This window comes from Capra hircus, chromosome 15 (genome assembly GCF_001704415.2).
Source record: "Capra hircus breed San Clemente chromosome 15, ASM170441v1, whole genome shotgun sequence".
NCBI lineage: Eukaryota > Metazoa > Chordata > Mammalia > Artiodactyla > Bovidae > Capra > Capra hircus.
Window position 1 is genome coordinate 32,469,724 of NC_030822.1, and position 16,855 is coordinate 32,486,578.

Sequence of the window (16,855 nt, forward strand, 5' to 3'; positions counted from 1 at the left end):
CATTTTGAATTCCCACCAGCAATGAATGAGAATTCCTGTCACTACACATCCATGCTGGCATTTGCTGCTGTCAACGTTTTGGATTTTCTCCATCCCATTAGGTGTGCAATGGCATCTCATTGTTGTTTTAATTTTCAGTTCTTCAGTGATTATGATATTGTCTTATCACAAAAGTTACTACCAAATCCAACGTCATCTGGATTTTCTCTTCTGTTGTCATTTAGGAGTTTTAGAATATTGCATTTTCTGTTTAATTGTCATTATCTGGGTTGTGAAGATCTTTTTTGTTTAGTTCTCACCAAGAGAACACACTTGTATTATTGCCAAGTCTTCTTAATATCTTCTGCTTCTGTTAGGTTCGTACCATTTCTGTCCTTTATTGTGCCCATCTTTGCATGAAATGTTCCCTTGGTATCTTTAGTTTTCCTGAAGAAATCTCTAATCTTTCCCATTTTATTGTTTTCCTCTATTCTTTGCATTGATCACCGAGGAAGGCTTTCTTATCTCTCCTTGCTATTTTTTGGAACTCTGCATTCAAATGGGTATATCTTTCCTTTTCTCCTTTGCCTTTAGCTTCTCTTCTCAGTTATTTGTAAGGCTTCCTCAGAACACCATTTTGCCCTTTTGCATTTCTTTTTCCTGGCAATGGTCTTGATCACTGCCTCCTGTACAATGTCACAAACCTCTGTCTCTAATTCTTCAGGCGCTCTGTCTATCAGATCCAATCCCTTGAATCTACTTGTCACTTCCACTGTATAATCATAAGGGATTTGATTCAGGTCATACCAGAATGGTCTATTGGTTTTCCCTACTTTCTTCAATTTAAGTCTGAATTTGACAATAAGGAGTTCATGATCTGAGCCACAGTCCACTCCCACTCTTGTTTTTGCTGACTGTATAGAGCTTCCCCATAATTGGCTGTGAAGAATACAATCAATCTGATTTCAGTATTGACCATCTGGCAATGTCCATGTGTAGAGTGTTCTCTGGTGTTGTTGGAAGAGGGTGTTTGCTATGATCAGTGTGTTTTCTTGGCAAAACTATATTAACCTTTGCCCTGCTTTGTTTTGTACTCCAAGGCCAAATTTGCCTGTTACTCCAGGTATCTCTTGACTACCTACTTTTGCATTCCAGTCCCCTATAATGAAAAAGACATCTTTTGGGGGTGTTAGTTCTAGAAGGTCTTGTAGGTCTTCATAGAATCGTTCAACTTCAGCTTCTTCAGCATTACTGGTTGAGGCATAGACTTAGATCACTGTGATTTTGAATGGTTTGCCTTGGAAACAAACAGAAATCACACTGTCATTTTTGAGATTGCATCCAAGTCCTACATTTCAGACTCTTTTGTGGACTATGAGCTTTTGGGCTCACTTGTGCTCATCTTCTCCTGTGAGAACTTGAAAACTACAACTCACTGCTGAATAACTACTTACAGGAGAATGTTGGATCCCACCAGAAAAAGATACCTCATATCCAAGGGCAAGGGAGAAGCCCCAACAAGACAGTAGGAGGGGCAAAATCGCATTTAGACTCAAATTCCATACCCACCAGAGATGCTTGGAGGGCTCAAACAAAACCTTGTGCAACCAGGAGTACCCACAGAGGCTGAGCCAGACCTGCCTTTGAGTGTTTGTCTCCTGCAGTGGCCTGCCACAGGGGCAGGGGCTCTGGGTGTAGCAGACCTGGGTATGGCATAAGCTCTCTTGGAGGAGGTGGCCATTAACCCCAACATAGAGCCCCCAGAACTTACACAGGACTGGGGAAACAGACTCTTGGAGGGCACAAACAAAGCCTTGTGTGCACCAGGACCCAGAAGAAAGGAGCTGTGGCCCCACAGAGACTGACCCTGACTTGCCTGTGAGTGTCCAAGAGTCTCTGCTGGAGGTGTGGATCAGTTGTGGCCCTCTGCAGAGCTGGGAGCCCTGAGTGTGGCAGTGTGTGCATGGGACCTTTGGAAGGAGGTTGCCATTGTGGTGGTTACCTCCACCATAGTTTGATCTCAGGTCAAACAATAGGGAGGGAAAAGAGCTCCACCCATCAACAGAAAATTGGATTAAAGATTTACTGAGCATGGCCTCACCCAACAGAACAAGACCCAGTTTCCTCCACAGTCAGTCTCTCCCAACAGGAAGCTTCCATAAGCCTCTTATACTTCTCCATCAAAGGGCAGATAGAATGGAAACCACAGTCATGGAAAACTAATCAAACTGATCACATGGACCCCAGCCTTGGCTAACTCAATGAAACTACGAGCCCTGCCATATAGGGCCACCCAAGATGGACAGGTCATGGTGGAGAACTCTGACAAAACGTGGTCCACTGGAGAAGGGAATGGAAAACCACTTCAGTATTCTTGCCTTGAGAACCCCATGAACAGTATGAAAAGGCAGAAAGATAGGACACTGAAAGATGAACTCCCCAGGTCGGTAGGTACCCAATATGCTACTGGAGATCAGTGGAGAACTAACTCCAGAAAGAATGAAGCTGCCGCTGCTGCTAAGTCACTTCAGTCGTGTCTGACTCTGTGTGACCCTATGGACAGCTGCCCACCAGGCTTCTCTGTCCACGGGATTCTCTAGGCAAGAATACTGGAGTGGGTTGCCATTTTCTTCTCCAAAAGAATGAAGAGATGGAGCCAAAGCGAAAACAATGCACAGCTGTGGATGTGACTGGTGATGGAAGTAAAGTCCGATGCTATAAAGAACAATGTTGCATAGGAACCTAGAATGTTAGGTCCACGAATCAAGGTAAATTAGAAGTGGTCAAACAGGAGATGGCAACAGTGAATATCGACATTTTAGGAATCAAAGAACTAAAATGGACTGGAATTGCTGAATTTAACTCAGATGACCATTATATCTGGTGGAATATATGTATTATATGTGGTGGAATATACACTGTGGAATTTATATAGCTTGAACAATAAGAAACCAAAGGGCTCAGTTGGTAAGATCCATCCCCTATCACAAATGAGAAGACACATTTTCTTTAAATTAGAGGTTTTATTTCATTTTATTTCACTTAGTGAACTATTTAACTGAACAGATCATGCCAGGATTTTAGTAATAAAAGCCACCAATTATCTATCCTGAGTTTCTATGGAAGTCAGCATTAGTGAAAGAAGATACAAACTAAAAACAACATATTTCTAAGTTCAAACATTGAATACAACCCTATCTCACTAAAAACAAAAAAAACAAAAAAAACAGAAAGAAAGAAAGAACTCACATTTGTGTACCACTCCAAAAGAGCAAAAGGAAAATTTTATCACTATAAATAAATAGAGCAGAAAATGTTTTTTGTTTGTTTTGTATTGCTGGAATATCCAACACATCACTTGTCTGGCACTCCGTGATCAGCCTTGGCTTGTCCATTGGGAAAAGGGAGTCCTCATGTTAAATTCCTTGCAGAGCCATGTGAGCTTCCAGATTAAGAACTCACACCATCATCTGTCCAGTTGAAAGCATTCAGCTGTCTGCTGGTAGTCTATGTTTCCAGCCATGCAATGATGTTCTCTTCCACTTCTTTCCCTGGGTGGGGTATCCCTGAAAAAAAATTATGGCGATGGTTTTGAGTTAAAAGGGCTTTGAAGACTCTTCTCACAGAAAATACTAGCTAGCCCAAAAGTCCAGGCACAAGTTCTTACCAACAAAGGAACTGAATCCAGCCAAGATCCTCAGTAGAAGCAGATAGTGTGCAGAAAGCTCTTGCCTGTTTTCTTCTTCGCTGCCTGGAGCAGCTTAGGCAGACTGCTTTGCATATTGTCTTCCTGCTGGAGACCCTGGCAGAGCTCACAGATGATCAGAGCTCCAAGTGCGGCTGCCTCCAGGGTGTCCTCTATTTCCACGTTGATCACATGCACAGGCTGCCAGGTCTTCTGTTCTCTAGCACACAGATCTTTCACCACCACTTTATACACTCTCTCAGCACAGGTGAAGATGACATCAAAGGGATCTATGCGCTCTTGAAATCGTTCAGGGCCAGGTTGGATTCTCTCATTTCTTCCCAAGATCTGTAACAACCCATTGTTCCTGTAGTGCATTCTGTTTTTGCAGAGAAGGTCCTTGTGCATCTGCTCATATGTGGTGGAGAAATCCTATACAACAGGGAGGTTGGGTGCCAGTCCTGGCAGAGTCACACAGGATCCCACTCCAAAAGACCTGACCTTGCATCCTTTCTTCTTGAGGATGCTGTGGGCTTCCATGTTCCTGTTCATGTTGCTCTTACAGACCACAGCCACCCTGAGTGTGGAGGATGATATTATGATGGCCACTTTGAACTCCAGGCTGATGGGTGTGGGCTTACAGTCTCTTAAGGGCAGAAGTCAGGGAGAAGTCAGCCTAGTTCAAGTTCTTCAGACTAATCTAGTGTCAAAGAACAGATTGTCACCTATCCCATGTGGGAGGGGAATTTTTGATTGATAATTGGGTTAACTCTTGAGTAATTGGATTTGAACAATTGGTCAGTAATTGGACTGACCAGAGGATCAGTCCAGGCATCAGAACAATCTGGTGATTGTCACCTAAAAATCTAATTTTCCAAAAGGGTGTGGCTACCCTATGGGTGTGTTTTGAAATCTCCACTTGGCCCTTGGGTTCAATTGTGGGTGGGGCTACTATTGATATTAGGCAAAATACATAGACTACTCCCAAGCTTGTCACCAGTCCCCTCCAATGACCTGAGAACATGCGTGTGAAAAACATGTTTGAAATGTCCAAGCTTACACTTAATTCAATTATACATAAAATTACAAGTGTTGTTTTCTATTTCTTTCTTATAATTGATACTCTAGAACTGTAACTGTCGATCATGACAGGATACAGATAGTTTTACCCGTAAGTAATAAAATGATTCACCAGTGTAAAAAGTGATTCCTAGAAAACATCCCTCCTGATAGTGTTTGCAGGAGTTACAACATTACACATCCTCCATTTGATTTTCTTGAATTCATGATGATTCTCCAAGACAGTCCCTGGGATGTCACTTGACTGGACTCTCCTTCTGCAGGAAGGAAAGTAAATATGTGATAATTTGATATGATATGTAAATCTGATAAAAAATAATAATCACTCTGAAGAAGAATTTGTGGACAGTTGGTGAATTTTGACTATGTTCTATATTTTGGATTATAGTGTAGTATCAATACTATAAATATTGTGAAATATTGTGATTTGGTCATTGCACTGCTATATATGTAAGAGATTATCCTTAAGAAGTTACAGCTAAATATAGAGTCACGACACTGAATATTTTGCTAAATGGCACAACAAAAAAATTGGACTATGAATGAGAGAGACAGGGCCAGGAGCGGATGGGGCGGAGACATGGGGAGGAGGCAAAGAGGTAGGAAAATGTGGCCAAATACTAATAGTGGCTGAATCTAAATGAAAGTTTTACTGGCATTTATAATTTATTAATGTAGCTTTTATGTGTTTTAATAATTTTGACCATAAATAAGGCTGATCACCGAAGGACTGATGCTTTCAAACTGTGGTGCTGGAGAAGACTCTAGAGAGTCCCTTGGACAGCAGGAGGTCAAAGCAGTCAATCCTGAAGGAAATCAACTCTGAATATTCACAGGAAGGACTGGTGCTGAAGCTGAAGCTTCAATACTTTGGCCACCTGATGTGAAGATCCAACACACTGTGATGCTGGGAAAGACTGAGGGCAGGAGAAGGGGGCAACAGAGGACAAGATGGTTGGATGGTGTCATCAACTCAAAGAACATGAGTTTGAGCAAATTCCGGGAGATAGTGAAGGACAGGAAAGCCTGGCGTGCTGCAATCCATGGGATTGCAGAATCACACAAGATTGAGCAACTGAAAAACAAAAACAATTAATGTAGCTTTTATGTGTTTTAATAATATCTAAAAAACACTTCATAAATACTTATATTTTATCAACTATTTCTGTAAGTTAAGTAGGCATGGAGTCTTCCTGTATAAGCTCAATCCACCATGTTAAATTGAAATCTACGAATTTATAATCCTATAGATGCACATACACAGTAGTCTCTTCGTTACAAATATAAACGTAACTACTTACTTGGGATAATTAATAAAGATAAAACAGAGAATATTTTGAAGGTTGAGATATATTACCAGAAAAAAAAGATACAGGAAAATGCGGTAACTGAGTCTTCATTATAGATTTGAAGGCAACCAAAAAAGAGGAGGGTGAAGATTATTTCTTCATTATAGCCTAACACTTAAGGACATAAAGGGCTTCCCTGGTGGCTCAGAGGTTAAAGCGTCTGCCTGCAATGTAGGAGACCTGGGTTTGATCCCTGGGTCGGGAAGATCCCCTGGAGAAGGAAATGGCAACCCACTCCAGTATTCTTGCCTGGAGAATCCCATGGACGGAGGAGCCTGGTGGGCTACAAAGAGTTGGACACGACTGAGCAACTTCACTTACTCACTCACTAAGTACGTAAAAGACATGAAAATTTTAATAAGGCCATTAAATTATCTCACATTAACAATTGAAATTCATTATTTCAGTTTCTAGAATAGTAAATGACATGAAAGTAAGGTACATGTTTTATATTAATTTTGTCAAAATTACAAAGAAAAACTCTTAGGAATAAGTGAACTTAAAATAATCTGAATATTTGATAGTCTTTTTGTGATGATTAAGTTAGGATTAATATTTAGTAATTCTCATTAAAATAGAAACAGGAATAGTTAGAGTTAATTGTTACCAAAAGGAGTGTATGGTGTGTGGGGTCTGGCTGCTCGCTGCTCAAAAGCCAGTAAACAGGCCAGGTTGATGGAAAGGAAAGTTGCTTTATTTCAGATGCCTGCAACTGGGGAAGAGGGGTGGCAGATATCTGTCCAAAGGCCAACTCCCCACACTGACAAACAAGGGCTGAGAGAACATATAGACAGGCAGGCACAGGGGATGGGGGTGTGGGGGTGTGGTGCTCCATGCAAAAACAGCATAGTCACAATGGTCTGACCAGGATCATCTTGAATGTTTTTAGTGTGTGAAGGTGTGAAGTCGTTCAGTCGTGTCCGACTCTTTGCGACCCCATGGACTGTAGCCTATCAGGCTCCTCCCTCCATGGGATTCTCCAGGCAAGAGTACTGGAGTGGGTTACCATTTCCTTCTCTAGGGGGTCTTCCTTATCCAGGGATCGAACCCAGGTCTCCCACATTCCAGGCAGATGTTTTAACCTCTGGGCCACCAGGGAAGCCGCCCTTGAATGTTTTAGGTACAGTTAATCTTCAGTTCCAGGGTCCATTTGTTCCAATTTCTTTGTGGTCAGTTCTCAGAATTGTGGAATCTCATGTCCTGGGTACAGTCTGCTCATTTATGTAGGTAATTGCTCCACCTTGGGTTTTAGTATCTATAATATTGTCACCCTGCTTATTTAACTTATATGCAGAGTACATCATGAAAAACGCTGGACTAGAAGAAACACAAGCTGGAATCAAGATTGTCGGGAGAAATATCAATAACCTCAGATATGCAGATGACACCACCCTTATGGCAGAAAGTGAAGAGGCACTCAAAAGCCTCTTGATGAAAGTGAAAGAGGAGAGTGAAAAAGTTGGCTTAAAGCTCAACATTCAGAAAACGAAGATCATGGCATCTGGTCCTATCACTTCATGGGAGATAGATGGGGAAACAGTGGAAACAGTGTCAGACTTTATTTTTTGGGGCTCGAAAATCACTGCAGATGGTGACTGCAGCCATGAAATTAAAAGACGCTTACTCCTTGGAAGAAAAATTATGACCAACCTAGACAGTATATTCAAAAGCAGAGACATTACTTTGCCGACTAAGGTCCGTCTAGTCAAGGCTATGGTTTTTCCTGTGGTCATGTATGGATGTGAGAGTTGGACTGTGAAGAAGGCTGAGCACCTAAGAATTGATGCTTTTGAACTGTGGTGTTGGAGAAGACTCTTGAGAGTCCCTTGGACTGCAAGGAGATCCAACCAGTCCTTTCTGAAGGAGATCAACCCTGAGATTTCTTTGGAAAGAATGATGCTAAAGCTGAAACTCCAGTACTTTGGCCACCTCATGTAGAGAGTTGACTCATTGGAAAAGACTCTGATGCTGGGAGGGACTGGGGGCAGGAGGAGAAGGGGACGACAGAGGATGAGATGGCTGGATGGTGTCATGGACTCGATGGACGTGAATCTGAGTGGACTCCGGGAGATGCTGATGGACAGGGAGGCCTGGCGTGCTGTGATTCATGGGTTCGCAGAGTCGGACACGACTGAGTGACTGAACTGAACTGAACTGAAGACAGCTCACAGGATATGGCTCAGATTATCTACAGCCCTTGGAGAAAGAACAGAAGGTCCTTGACTGTGCTTGATGACTACATTATTATTAGTCTCCTTAGACAGTTTTCCTTTGTTTTAGCATTTCTTTGATTAAATTTATTCTTTGATCAAGGTTTCCCTCAGGCAAAAGGCAGGCAGAGGACATGGGAGGGGGCAAGGACCATATGATCCTGCTCCATTTCATAATGACATAAACATCTCATTTATTGAAAATAATGTATGTACACACCCAATTCAAGGGTGAAAAGCTGAGGAGAAGGGGTTGGTTTTGACAGATACAGAGAACCATAATAACTTTACTCATGTGGAAACAATGGAAAGGGTGTTGTTAGAAATGCAGCTCTAAATCTGGGTTCCTTGGGGCAACAGCCTTCCCCGGAGTCTCCAGGCAAATGCATAAAAATCTCTGCTCCCTGATGCCCAACTCTCAGAGTCCTCCTTGATTCATCACATTGTATTCTATGAAGACTGCATTTGAAGCACGTAAGTAAGTTATTTACTGATACGGTATAAACCTTGGGGAAGGGAAGAAAATTACAGCATCAAGACTAAACTGTTTAGGGGAACAAAAGCAGACATTTGAAAATATTAAGACTTTCGTCTGGTGTTAAGTAAGAGAGTGATATCTAATTTTCTCCAATTAAAAAACTCATAATAATTAACTCTTCCCAGGATAGCATCCAAGCTCCTTAACTTGTAATCACAGCCAAAATACTTTTGCTTCTATCTTTTTACCATTGCATATACATGTGATCACACAATCATACAGGTCACAATCATACAGGGTGGCAAACTGTTTAAAATATTTAATGCTTTTAAAAATATTTAAATGCATTAAATATTTCTATGACAGAAGTTTATCCTTAAACTCCCAAAAGACTTCATGTCATTCCCCACCTGATTGACCTGCATCCAATGAAGAACATCCCATAGCCAAATAGACTGAATTATTCATTCCATCTGGTTCCCATAGTTTTTTTTCTTGATACTACTATTATCTTTCTTTTTATTTTTTAAATTTTTTTTAATTTTTATTTTTACTTTATTTTGCTTTACAATAATGTATTGGTTTGGCCATACATTGACACGAATCAGCCACGGGTGTACCTGAGTTCCCAATCCTGAACCCCCCTCCCACCTCCCATCCCATATCATCTCTCTGGATTTCTTTACCATATAATTTTCTTTAACTATATAAACATTCATTTTCTCTGTGAGATGATTACCTCCTTTTACAGATAATATCTTGTTCATCTTCCCATCCTATATTGTTCCTGGCTCACTCACTGTGGAAAAGAATCAGACAGATGCCGTGAACTCTGAGTACAGTCTGAAATTTTGATTGTGTCTGTTAACAGGGGATGAGGTCCCAGTCATCTGCTCCAGGTATGACTGTCTTTAACCATACTAGTGTTAGCCACACAGTCTTCTACCTTATGGGCATCCCTGGCCTTGAGGACCAGCATGTGTGGATCTCTATCCCCTTCTTCATTTCCTATGTCATCGCCCTGCTTGGGAACAGCCTGCTCGTCTTCATTATCCTCACCAAGCGCAGCCTGCATGAACCCATGGACCTCTTCCTCTGCATGCTGTCCGGAGCAGACCTTGTCCTCTCCACGTGCACAGTCCCTCAGGCTTTGGCCATCTTCTGGTTCAATGCGAGGGAGATCTCCCTGGATTGCTGCATCACTCAACTCTTCTTCATCCATTCCACCTTCATCTCTGAGTCAGGGATCTTGCTGGTGATGGCATTTAACCACTACATAGCCATATTCTACCCACTGAGATACACCACTATTCTTACGCATACACTGATAGGGAAAATCGGTGTGACTATCTTTTTGAGAAGTTATGGTACAATTTCCCCAATAATATTTCTTCTGAAAAGGCTAACTTTTTGTAAAAGTAACATTTTTCCAACCACTGTTTGTGAGCACATCGCCGTGGCCAAATTTTCCTGTGATGACATACAAGTAAACTTCTGGTATGGATTTTTTGTCCTATTGTCAACAGTGACCTTAGATGTTGTGCTAATATTTGTGTCATATATGCTTATTCTCAGTGCTGTCTTCCGCATCCCTTCTCGAGATGCTCGCCACAAGACTCTCAATACATGTGGCTCTCATGTCTGTGTCATCATACTCTTTTATGGACGTGGGATCTTCTCAGCTTTCACTCCTCGCTTTGCACATCATATCTTACCCCATGTCATATCTTACTGGCCAGTGTTTGCATTCTGGCTCCTACTATGCTGAATCCCATCATTTATGGGATCAAAACTAAACAGATCCGGGACCAGGTATCTCAGGTTTTGTGTCAAAAAAAGATATGACTTTGGAAATGGAAGCAAAACTGCTGTTTTCTCAACATTTCTCACTCACAGTCTGAAAAATAAACCAGCTCACCTTCTTAATTCATTCTTACTCTAGATAGGTATTTGGAAAAAGACAAATTATGGATAATCGCTAGAGTACACTTTCCTGGTTTGTTGCATGCCTTGACATAATGATGCAGTTCTTATTCCTCTTATCTACTTTGGGGCATGGCTGTGTATATTCTTCCCTTTGTCTGCTCTATCACAAAGTTTTGATTTTCACAGGCTCACCTCTACCCACAGTCATTCTGTTACTTGTTCTATCAGAAGGAAGGGAGGGAGGAAGTGAGGTTCAGAGGAGGGAGGGAAAAAGGACAGAGAAGGAAGAGAGAAAGGAAAGGAGAGTTTCAGAGGGAGGCAGGGAGGGAAACAAGCACGCAAAAGCCTCTGGCACCCGTATATTTCCCCACTGCTCCTCCTCTGTATCCCTTCTTTTCCTCCTCTTGCTCCCCCTCCTCTTTCTTGTCTCCTTTTCCTCCTCCTCTGTTCCTTCTCCTTCTTCTTTCTCCGTTTCCATCACAGAAGAACACCTGAAAGAGCTCTCTATATATTCAGGTTTCGATACTTTTCTATTTTTTCAATCTCATACCAATCATTTTCCCTTCATGTTGCACGCATGTTACAGTGACCTCTACCCTGCCGAATTCAATGGTCAATATTCATGCTACACGACACATGAGAAATAGTTCACACAGCCAAACAGCTCTCATTCTTGAAAATTCTCCCTCATCCGACATCAGACAATATATTAGAAATAAACGCTGTATAAAATTACTTATTTCTTATAAAATGGAGATAGTAACTGCTAATATCTTACAATAGATTGCTATATGTTTTCTATGGTGTATTTGTGTGCAGGTAAATAATTTTCTTTAATTTGGACTACATTCCACCTACTATTCCAGAAAGTACCTTTCTCACTTAGCAAAGAAATGTAGACATATGCCTGTGCTAAAATTGTACACCTCTAGTCATTAGCAATTGCAGCCACCAAGGATGGTGAGCTGATGAGCCCTGAGAAAACTCAGGATATGAAAACACAGGATAGTGGCTGCAGATAACTGAGCTGCATATCAAAGTAATGATTTCAGTGAGCCCAGATTCTTGCATCTTCCCATACATAGACAAGCACTGAATTCCTTAACTTGGTATATATGGGTTTTTTTAATTAACAATAATCTTTTGTCATTCAGACCACTGGCCCTTGGTTGCAAAACTTCTATATAACCTGGCTTCCTCCTACCTTGCCTCCTCAGAGCAGTTCTCTCAGGGTTATTTGAGACACTCCCTCCTCAGGCTTGAAGTCCTAAAAATTCCTGCCAAATAAATATAACTCTCAAAAAAATTCTTTAAAAACCAACTATTAAAAAAAAAAAACCAACTGTACACTTCTGCAGGCATTTTTATCATCTTTCCATTGTTATTATACAAAGATGTACTATAATTTAGCCAGGAGTCTTGTCAAAAAGCATTTTAAAAAGCCATACTCTTTTCAAAAAGCATTTCTCATATGTAATTTTTTAATTTACTGTTCATTTCCCAATCAAGAGCAGGCTCAGCATTCTCTAAATATTACTTCCTAAGTGTCCGTTATATCGTCTGAGATAGATAAATGGTCATAGATAATGAAATGCATAAAGAAGTTACACATATTGCATTTGCCACTGTGGTTCACCTTTTTGTCTTTGATTTTTATATGTATTTTTACACGTCTAACTCAATGAAATTATGAGCCATGCCGTGTACGGCCACCCAAGCTGGACAGGTCATGGTGGAGAGTTCTGATGAAATACTGGAGAAGGGAATGGCAAACAACTTCAGTATTATTGCCTTGAGAATCCCAGGAACAGCATGAAAAAGCAAAAAGATATGATGGACAGGGAAGCCTGGTGTGCTGTAGTCCATGGGATAATAAAGAGTCAGACAAGACTGAATGACTGAACTGAACTTACATATCTGAAACTATATTTCATACAGACTACAAACATAATCTATGTGAAATCTATTTATATTTTACATACATTTTACATACATATATTTATAATTATTTATAATATAGTTTTAACATAATTTTAGCTGGTTATAAAATCAGTTCATGGAAGAACCATAATTCACCTAGCCATTTAACTATTATTAACATGAAGTATATTTCAAAATTTTCAGTTATCTGAGAAAGTAATGGTTATTAAAACATTTCCTCATTTTTCCTATCCATTATTTTTAGTTTACACATACTTCCTTAACTGGTTGAAATATGACTCTTTTCCTTTGATTTTTCTTATCCCGCTTTTTTCCTAGTGTGCTTCAGAAGTGTTTAAAAATCAAACAAAACTAACATATTTTAATGTTTGGTTTCTACTTAATTTAGCATTTGAATAATTATGGTCAGTGTTTTTAAAATGTCTGCTGATTTTAAAAGACAAAATAACAAAGAACCACTTTCAGTTCAGTTCAGTTCAGTTGCTCAGTCATGTCTGACTCTTTGCGACCCCATGAATCACAGCACGCCAGGCCTCCCTCTCTATCACCAACTCCTGGAGTCCATTCAAACCCATGTCCATTGAGATGCCATCCAACCATCTCATCCAACCCCTTCTCAATCTTTCCCAACATCAGGGTCTTTTCAGATGAGTCAGCTCTTTGCATCAGGTGGCCAAAGTATTGGAGTTTCAGCTTCAACATCAGTCCTTCCAAAGAACACCCAGGACTGATCTCCTTTAGGATGGACTGGTTGGATCTCTTTGCAGTCCAAGGGACTCTCAAGAGTCTTCTCTAACACCACAGTTCAAAAGCATCAATTCTTAGGTGCTCACCTTTCTTTATAGTCCAACTCTCACATCCATACATGACTACTGGAAAAACCATAGTCTCGACTGGACGGACCTTTGTTGACAAAGTAATGTCTCTGCTTTTTAATATGCTGTCTAGTTTGGTCATAACTTTCCTTCCAAGGAGTAAGTGTCTTTTAATTTCATAGCTGCAATCACCATCTGTAGCGATTTTGGAGACCAGAAAAACAAAGTCTGACACTGTTTCCACTGTTTCCCCATCTATTTCCCATGAAATGATGGGACCAGATGCCATGATCTTTGTTTTCTGAATGTTGAGCTGTAAGCCAGCTTTTTCACTCTCCCTTTTCACTTTCATCAAGAGGCTTTTGAGTTCCTCTTCACTTTCTGCCATAAGGGTGGTGTCATCAAAGTATCTGAGGTTATGATATTTCTCCCGGCAATCTTGATTCCAGCTTGTGATTCTTCCAGCCCAGTGTTTCTCATGATGTACTCTGCATAAAAGTTAAATAAACAGGGTGACAATATACAGCCTTGATGTACTCCTTTTCTTATTTGGAACCAGTCTGTTGTTCCATGTCCAGTTCTAACTGTTGCTTCCTGTCCTGCATATAGGTTTCTCAAGAGGCAGGTCAGGTGGTCTGGTATTCCCTTCTCTCTCAGAATTGTCCACAGTTGATTGTGATCCACACAGTCAAAGGCTTTGGCATAGTCAATAAAGCAGAAATAGATGTTTTTCTGGAACTCTCTTGCTGTTTCTATGATCCAGCAGATGTTGGCAATTTGATCTCTGGTTCCTCTGCCTTTTCTAAAACCAGCTTGAACATCTGGAAGTTCATGGTTCACGTATTGTTGAAGCCTGGCTTGGAGAATTTTGAGCATTACTGTACTAGCATGTGAGATGAATGCAATTGTGCGGTAGTTTGAGCATTGTTTGGCATTACCTTTCTTTGGGATTGGAATGAAAACCGACTTTTCCCATCCTGTGGCCACTGCTGAGTTTTCCAAATTTGCTGGCATATTGAGTGCAGCACTTTCACAGTGTCATCTTTGAGGATTTGAAATAGCTCAACTGAAATTCCATCACCTCCACTAGCTCTGTTCATAGTGATGCTTTCTAAGGCCCACTTGACGTTGCATTTCAGGATGTCTGGCTCTAGGTGAGTGATCACACCATCGTGATTATCTTGGTCGTGAAGATAATTTTTGTACAGTTCTGTGTATTCTTGCCACCTCTTCTTAACGTCTTCTGCTTTTGTTAGGTCCCTACTATTTCTGTCCTTTATTGCACCCATCTTTGCATGAAATGTTCCCTTGGTATCTCTAATGTTCTTGAAGAGATCTCTAGTCTTTCCCATTCTATTTTTCCCCTCTATTTCTTTTCATTGATCACTGAGGAAGGCTTTCTTATCTCTCCTTGCTACTCTTTGGAACTCTGCATTTAAATGTGTATATTTTCCCTTTTCTCCTTTGCTTTTCAATTCCCTTCTTTTCACAGCTATTTGTAATGCCTCCTCAGACAGCCATTTTGCTTGTTTGCATTTCTTTTTCTTGGGGATGGTCTTGATACCTGTCTCCTGTACAATGTCATGAACCTCCATAGTTCATCAGGCTCCCTGTCTGTGATCACTAATTATACCCACTAAACAAAATAGTTAATAACTACAGAATATTTTGTCATTTAAGCATATTTTCACATATGATTTTTGTGAATACTCTATGCCTTACTTTTTTATTCAATGTTATATAACAAGTGTGTTCCTTTGACATCAAGGACATTATATAAATGTGAGTTCAGTTCATTTGCTCAGTCATATCCAACTCTGCAACCCCATGGACTGCAGCACACCAGGCCTCCCTGTCCATCACTAAGTCTCAGAGCTTGCTCAAACTCATGTCCATTGAGTCGGTGATGCCATCCAACCACCTCATCCTCCTTTGTCCCCATCTCATCCTGCCTTCTTTCTAACCAGGATCAGGTTCTTTTCCAAGGAGTCAGATCTTTGCATCAGGTGGCCAAAGTACTGGGGTTTCAGCTTCAGCATCAGCCCTTCCAATGAATATTCAGGACTGATTTCCTTTAGGATGGACTGGTTGGATCTCCTTGCAGTCCAAGGGACTCTCAAGAGTCTTCTCCAACATCATAGTTCAAAAGCACCATTTCTTTGGTGCTCAGCTTTCTATATAGCCAGCTCTCACATCCATACATGACTAGTGGAAAAACCAGAGCCTTGACGAGAGAGACCTTTGTTGGCAAAGTAATGTCTCTGTTTTTTAATATGCTATCTAGGTTGGTTATAACTTTTCTTCCAAAGAGCAAGTATCTTTTAATTTCATGACTGCAGTCACCATCTGCAGTGATTTTGGAGCCCAAAAATTTTTGAATGTTTTGAATGTTGAATGTTAAGGTTTCTATGAATCTTTGTATAATATACTACCACATGGCATACTGTGTTCTAGTAAACTAGTGGATTCTTTTTGAATATTTACATCTGTGTAACTGACAGTATAAATAAAATTGTTATGAAATTAAGCATTAATAAACATCTGCTATATTTTGTGTCCTTAGTGTACACTGTAAAAACAGATTCTGAAATATTTTTACTGCATATATGAGCAACTGGATCGCAGTCAGTTTGAATATGTTTTTTATGCACAAAAAATTTTATTTTATTTTTAAAAAATTTTTATTTACTTACTCTTTTATTTATTTTAAAATATCATTTCTTTTTTTAAAATTTATTTTACTTTACAATACTGTATTGGTTTTGCCATACATTGATATGAATCCACCACAGGTGTACATGCGTTCCCAAACAGGAACCCCCCTCTCACCTCCCTCCGCATAACATCTCTCTGGGTCATCCCCGTGCACCAGCCCCAAGCATGCTGTATCCTGCATTGGACATAAATTGGAGATTCTTTTCTTCCATGATGGTTTACATGTTTCAATGCCATTCTCCTAGATCATCCCACCCTCTCCCTTTCCCTCTGAGTCCAAAAGTCTGCTCTACACATCTGTGTCTCTTTTGCTGTCTTGTTACAGGGTCATTACCATCTTTCTAAATTCCATATATATGTGTTAGTATACTGTATTGGTGTTTTTCTTTCTGGCTTCCTTCACTCTGTATAATTGGCTCCAGTTTCATCCATCTCATTAGAACTGATTCAAATGTATTCTTTTTAATGGCTGAGTAATACTCCATTGTGTATATGTACCACAGCTTTCTTATCCATTCATCTGCTAATGGACATCTAGGTTGTTTCCATGTCCTGACTATTATAAACAGTGCTGTGATGAAAAATGCTGGAGAGGCTGTGGAGAAAAGGGAACCCTCTTATACTGTTGGTGGGTATGCAAACAAGTACAGCCACTATGGAGAACAGTATGGAGATTC

General features: G+C 40.4%; 1 protein-coding gene and 1 pseudogene across 1 annotated transcript; one reads left to right on the forward strand and one right to left on the reverse strand.

The window, feature by feature from the left end:
• Positions 3,677-9,548, reverse strand: LOC102176711 (annotated as a pseudogene).
• LOC102176443 (olfactory receptor 52B4-like) lies at positions 9,683-10,626 on the forward strand. Its single transcript, XM_013969686.2, is given in 2 exon segments — positions 9,683-10,499; positions 10,502-10,626. Coding segments are annotated over 2 exon segments (942 nt in total).